The sequence below is a fragment of the Pteropus alecto genome, unplaced genomic scaffold (genome assembly GCF_000325575.1).
Source record: "Pteropus alecto unplaced genomic scaffold, ASM32557v1 scaffold339, whole genome shotgun sequence".
Classification (NCBI taxonomy): Eukaryota; Metazoa; Chordata; class Mammalia; order Chiroptera; family Pteropodidae; genus Pteropus; species Pteropus alecto.
The window spans coordinates 1,308,202-1,314,223 of record NW_006442509.1 but is presented as its reverse complement, the minus strand read 5'-3'; the positions used below and the strand labels follow the sequence as shown (position 1 = coordinate 1,314,223).

Below are 6,022 nucleotides of genomic sequence, written 5' to 3'. Positions count from 1 at the left end.
CACGCCGTCACCCTCGGGTGCCCCAGACCCCGCACCAGCGCCCCGCCCACACCCGCTACTTACTTGGGCAGGTGTAATCCGGACATTTCTTGTCTGTAAAAGAGAGAGGCCCGGCGCGGCATGAGTTCCATCTGCGACCATGGAAGGCGCGACGTGGCCTTGCGCACAGGTGGCGCTGCTGAACGCCCGGTCGGCCCCTACCCGGCCCCCTCCGCCCCACCAGGAAGGGGCGACCCCTTATTCGCAGTCGGTCTTCGAGGTGATGGAACAGCCCCCCAGGCACGGTTCTGTGGTCCTCGCGTCACCCCAGTGAGGGGTAGGGCGGAGTCGTGACCCCCTCTGGGAATGGGGAAACCGAGGCTCCGGGAGGAGACAAGATGGTCTGAGGGTCACAGACCGTGACCTGCCGTCCCGATGCCACGCTGTACCCTTGCAATGCTGACCGCGTGCCCAGTGGGCGGGGAGAAGGCCCAGGTCCGAGTCCCGCAGTTCTTTAGCTGTCTGTCAACCAGCTGCCTGCACAACCCATGGGAGCCTTTTTCCAGGCCCGTGGCCCCGCCCCTGGCCCCGCCCCACGGGGCCGGCGCCCTGCCAGCGCCGCGCACCTATGCAGATGTGGGAGGTGATGTTCTTCAGGAAGGCGTCCTCCAGCAGCTCCGCGTAGTTCTCTTTGACCAGCGAGATGCCCGGCCGGCCCTGGGATGCCAGGCCTTGGCAGGAAATGACATTGAGCTGGTCAGAGCCCGCGACGAAGCCAAACACGTCCTTGATGCCCACGGAGACCACCTGAGGGGAGGACAGGTCAGGGCGGCCGCTGCGGACCGCCCCACGGCCCAGGGCGCGTGTGGACGTGGCCCCACCTGGATGTCGGGGCCGCAGAGCACGCTGAGCGGCGTGGTGTCCCTCTGGGTGTCCGAGCGGCCGTCGGTGATGACCAGGGCGATCCGGTTGTTCGGGGTGGGCGGCAGGAGCCGGTCCCGGGTGTACTGCAGCGCCTCGCCCGTGAACGTGCCGCCGGCCATCCACGGGCTCCCGGGGCGGGCGTGGGGCGGCAGAGCGGCACACTCACTCCTTGAGCTCCTGGGCGTTCCTGATGTTGGGGTCCCTCAGGTCCACGTGCTCCTGCATCTGGTTGTGGCTGTACTGCACCACGCCCGCGTGCGACTGCCCGGGCTGGAACTGCAGGGACCGGTGCCCAGTCAGGAGGCCCGGCTGCCCCTCCACCCACCAGGGCCAGAGGGCCGAGGCCACGCCCACGCTGGGGGCGTGGCTTCTGAGAAACGCACCCAGTCTCCCAGGGCCCCCAGCACCCGGCCCCTGTCCGGCTGGGTGTCAGGTCAGAGCCTCCCCTGGAGCACATGGGCCAGGGTAGGGCGCACCTTGACCAGCTCGTCGCGGCTTAGCCGGTCGATGACCTTGATGATGAACTCCTTGGCGATCTCGAAGTTGTGCAGCCCGATGCTCTCGGAGCTGTCCAGCACGAAGAGGATGTCGATGGGGCCACACTTACACTCTGCGGGGGGATGGAGGCCACTCTGTAGCCCGGGCTGAGGGGGCACAGCCCCGCCACCCGCGGGGGCGTCTGCTGGAAGCTCAGAAAGCGACACTCACCACAGCAGGCTGGGGAAGAGGGGGAAGAGATTAGGTGGCATAGAGACCCCGGCCCCACGCAAACCCTACTGCCAGCTACCTGCCTCCCCGGGCCTCCTCCCCACGGGTGCTGAGGGTGGTGCTGGGGGTGAGGGTAGCTGAGCCCCTAGCCCGGGGCACATTCTCACGGTGGGTACACGCCCGGCCCTGCTGCTCGCTTCCCCCCATGAGACCACCGAGAGTAGGACATGTTCTTTCTACTTAAGACAGTCACTCAAAGACGGAGACACTCACAGCACATCTTCATGATGATGTCCAGAATCTCGCATTCCTGGGGAGGCGAAGGGATGAGCTGGCCCATTGTCCAGCGAGGGCTGCCCCGGCCTCCTAGGGTGAGGCCGGCCCACTGGGTCACCCTCCCCTGGGACCAAAGCCTGGCTTGGGTGGGCAGGGGGCTCTCACTTCCCAGGGTGTGACCTGCTCTGCCCGTAGGCCCCAGCTTCCAGGGCATGGGCCCCTGATGTTGTCACCGGCATGTGGCCATCATGCGTCCCCCCGTGGCTGTCCCGTGTCCCTCCGGTACCCATCACACATATGCATGGCTGTCAGGGGTTCCCTTGGCCAGAGTGGCCGGCCCCCGAGGGCATTCACAGACTCCACTTACGTCCGGTCCTGGCGGTCCCGTGTGTCCTTGGGATCCCTGTCAGAGAAAGGGTGGGGGAAGGGCTGGCGGCCACCCTGCGGCCCCGGTCGCCCCCGAACTGTGGGTCTGACAGGGCTCCCACACCCCCCCCTGCCCTGAACGCCAGGACCCCAGGACCCCTGAACGCCAGGGGTGCAAGGCTCCTGCACGTGAGGGGCTGGGGTGCACCCGGGACTGCTGTGTACTCTGCGACAACTGTCCAACACAACCCCCTTCCTGGGGCCGGGATCCTGGATGGGGCCCACTCACGCTGGCTGCCCAGTAGACCCTTCTGTTCATCCCAAAGGGACGGCCTTGATGGGCAGGGGCCCAGACCCGGGCTCTGCTGTGTTCCTGGTGGCTGCCCACAGCCGCTCCCCGCTCACCACCCCCTGTGCGCCCTCCAGCCCCACCTGTCAAAGCTCCAGCCTCCCAGGGCTTCCCCGGAGACTGGCTCCCCAAACTCCCTGCCAGCCCTCCTCCCCTGCCGCGGCCTCAGAGCCCCGACGTGCCCCACCCTGCCCGCCACACTTGCCTGAGGGCCTTCCGGGCCCCGGTACCCCTTTGCGCCTTTGACGCCACGGGGTGAAACGTCGTTGTTCTGGAAGGAAACAGCACGTCACAGACACAGCCACGTGCCCGTCCCCCGTCCCCCGTCCCCTTGGCGGCCGCAGGTCCTGGAGGCCGAGGCCGGCTGGGATGTTACAGCATTCGGGGAAGGGCTGCACTCACGTCCTCTCCGGGGTCCCCAGCTTCTCCCTCGTCCCCCTTGAGGCCGGGGTAGCCTTTAGTACCCTGCAGGTGACAGGGGGGCACGTGGTTAGGAGGAGCAGAGTCCCGAGTGGGTGTGTGTGGGTGCGGGGGCCAGCCATGTCCTCTGCGGCGTCCAGCCGGGCTCCTGAGGCAGCCTGGCTGTCGCCCTTCTTCTCAGGTGTCCTATTTAAATCGGCTCACTACGGTGCAGTTTACATGCCTTTCATTTCTATTTGAGAAGCAGAAGTTTTAAAAGGAGAAAGATTACAGAGGTCTTGTCCGCCCACCCCCACCCCGTACACCCTTCCTGGGGAGGCTGAGCGCAGGCCAGAGGACAGACATCCTGAGATTTAGGGGACTCTGGGGTGCAACCTTGCTCCCATGCACCCCGCAGGCATGCCGGCCACTGGGCCGTGCAGGGACCCCACAGACGGAGACACGTGGGAGGGGCCGTGCAAGGGCACGTGCACGTGCACGCGCCAGTACCCACAGTGGGCGTGTACTCACGTTTATCCCAGGTGGGCCCCTGCTGCCTGGATAGCCCTGTGGGGGGAGGGGGGCATCACACCAGGCTCTGACACAGGCCCCCACGGACAGTCCCAGCCACCAAGGCCGGGGTCCCGCCTGCTGGCCCAGGTGTGCCCAGCTGGCCCGGGGGACGGGGGCGGGGGCGGGGCACTCACAGGAAAGCCAGGGAACCCTTCGGTGCCGTTTCCAGGGGGGCCGTCTTCACCCTGGGGGAGCAGACCACGTCCCGTCACTGCACAGTGGGGGCACAGGAGGGGCTCCCGAGGGTCCCTCGGCAGCCCGGACGGTGTCTCTCAGCCTAGGCTGCCCTGTGGCTCTCTGCCCACCTCCCCCTGGACCTCGGAGCAGACGGGCAGGCAAAGCGTGCCTGTGCTCGCGGCCTGTGGTGGCTGCAGACACTGAGGGGACAGTCACCTGCAGAGGACCCTCCCTGTCCAGTCACTGACCAGGACCCTCAGACCCCATAGCCAGGGGCTCGAACCAGGGCTTCCTGGGGTCTCGGGCAGCCAGGTGTCACCCCTCCGGGGCCCTGTGCCCTCGGGCCCACCACTCACCCTTTCGCCCATCAGCCCAGGGTCTCCGGGGGGTCCTGCGGGCCCTGGGGCGCCTCGAGCACCCTAAGGAGGAGAGGAGCGGGTTTGGGGAGAGTGAGCGGGCACCTGAGCCGCGAGACGCAGGCTCGGGCGCCTCCCGGAGGAAGAGGCGGGGGACGAGGAGGAGGCGGCTGCTCGGCCGTGGCAGAGGCGCGTCCCCCCAACGGGGTGGCCCCGGGCTCGGAGAACACACCCAGGGCACCCAGGGCGCGAGCAGAAACGGACGGGCACCTGCGGGGAACCCAGAGCCGTCTCGAGCCCACATGGGCGGCAGAGAGACGGGCAGACCCAACCTCGGGGTGGCCGTCCCACGCACGGGTCGACGTGCTCTGAGAACTCGTGAGGCTTTAGGACAAGGCTCACAGTGAAAACACAAACTTTGTGAAGTCGGGTTCACGAGAAGTAACGCGCGAAGCACGAGAAAGAAGCTGGAGGGAGCGGACGTGTCCCCGTCTGGTCTCTGGGTGCGATTCTTTCCGGCCCGGGGTCTGGGCCAGGGCGGGGAGGGCACTCACCTCAAGTCCCGGGGGCCCCTCGTCACCTCGGTACCCTTTGGGTCCAACGGGGCCAGCATCGCCCTGCAGAGAGAGGGACAGGCCTGCTGGGCCCTGTGTCCACACCACACGGCCCCCGATCCCGCTCGCTGGCCGGCTGCATCCACGCCCCTCTGGGGAGGCCGTGGCCCGCCTGGCTCAGGGACGCCACACTCCGAGGCCTGCCGCACGAGTCCCCCTCATCCGGCCTGTCCTACCAACCAGCCAGTGGCCAGGAGGCCTCTGCCGCCCTGCTGCCCCCGCCACGGCCAGGCCACTCGGCTGCACCCAGGTCCTGGCACCGCGTGGACACACCTGGCTGCCACCTCAGCTGGGGCTCGGGCTGGGAGTGGACTGTCCCCAGAGGGGTCAGGGGCCGGAGTAACACAGGGGCCCCCCCAGAGGAAGCCGCCGCCAGCACAGGGCCCCCTCCCGGTCTGTCCAGCTCAGATGCCCGGAGACTGGCTGCACGCGGGCACCGTGGGGACGGGCGCCAGTCGGCCTCGGGGGCGGGGCAACCTCTTGAGCGGGGTCCGGGCAGCAGGGCCAACGCTGCTGGGCCGGCTCCACCGTCCTGCTCGCGAGGAAGCCACGGCCCCTGGGATGCTGTCCGCAGGGGCCGGAAACGGGACAGGTAGCGGGGCCGGCCTGCACCTCTGTGAAGCCACAGTGGCCATGGCAGTCCCGGGGAGACACGCACAGATGAGGGGACTTGGAATTGGGTAGGGGGCACTCAGCTGCCCACCAAGACGGCTTACGCAGGTGACAGCGGGCTTGCTGTTCATGGAGTCAAGCCGGGCCACCTCGCGTCTGATGGCACGCGGCATACTCCAGGTGAACCAGGGGTGTAGGACACCCCGAGCAGCAGAGCCACGGACGAGCGGGAGGCAGCGTGGCAGAGCCTCCCACGCCTCGTCTCGTTCCCCTGGGGAAACGAACAGCCGCGTGGATGGCCGGGGGGGACGCTGCCCAGACCATGCTCGGCTCTGCCCCAAAGGGACACAGCTGTCACCTGAGGGGCTAAGTGCACACTGATGATACCCTATGTTTGCAAAGTGGGGGTACAGTCCCTACTTCATGCTCTTGAGAATGTAAGTTGGGGCTCGATAGGTAGGATCATTTGGCGATTATCACACACACACACACACACACACACCATTTGGCCAAGAAATTCTGCTGCAAAGGATTTACGTTCTGGATGTAGCCTTGGAAGTATTTCAAGATGGTTGGACAGATGGATGGATGAACAGGTGATGGAGATGGACAGATGGATGGATGGACACATGGATAGATGATCGAGATGGACGATAGATGACGGATAAATGGAGGACGGGGGCCTGGCA

General features: G+C 66.8%; 1 protein-coding gene across 1 annotated transcript in view; it reads right to left on the bottom strand.

The window, feature by feature from the left end:
- Positions 1-15: 15 nt before the first annotated feature.
- The window catches only part of COL6A1 (collagen type VI alpha 1 chain), a 21,592-nt gene continuing 15,585 nt past the window's right edge, over positions 16-6,022 (bottom strand). Inside the window, 14 exon segments of the mRNA XM_025040316.1 lie at positions 16-93; positions 606-786; positions 861-1,029; positions 1,064-1,179; positions 1,380-1,513; positions 1,612-1,620; positions 1,885-1,921; positions 2,255-2,290; positions 2,808-2,873; positions 3,005-3,067; positions 3,533-3,568; positions 3,709-3,759; positions 4,108-4,170; positions 4,662-4,833. Of these exon segments, the coding sequence (XP_024896084.1) occupies positions 56-93; positions 606-786; positions 861-1,029; positions 1,064-1,179; positions 1,380-1,513; positions 1,612-1,620; positions 1,885-1,921; positions 2,255-2,290; positions 2,808-2,873; positions 3,005-3,067; positions 3,533-3,568; positions 3,709-3,759; positions 4,108-4,170; positions 4,662-4,833 (1,171 nt within the window). The 3' untranslated portion in view covers positions 16-55.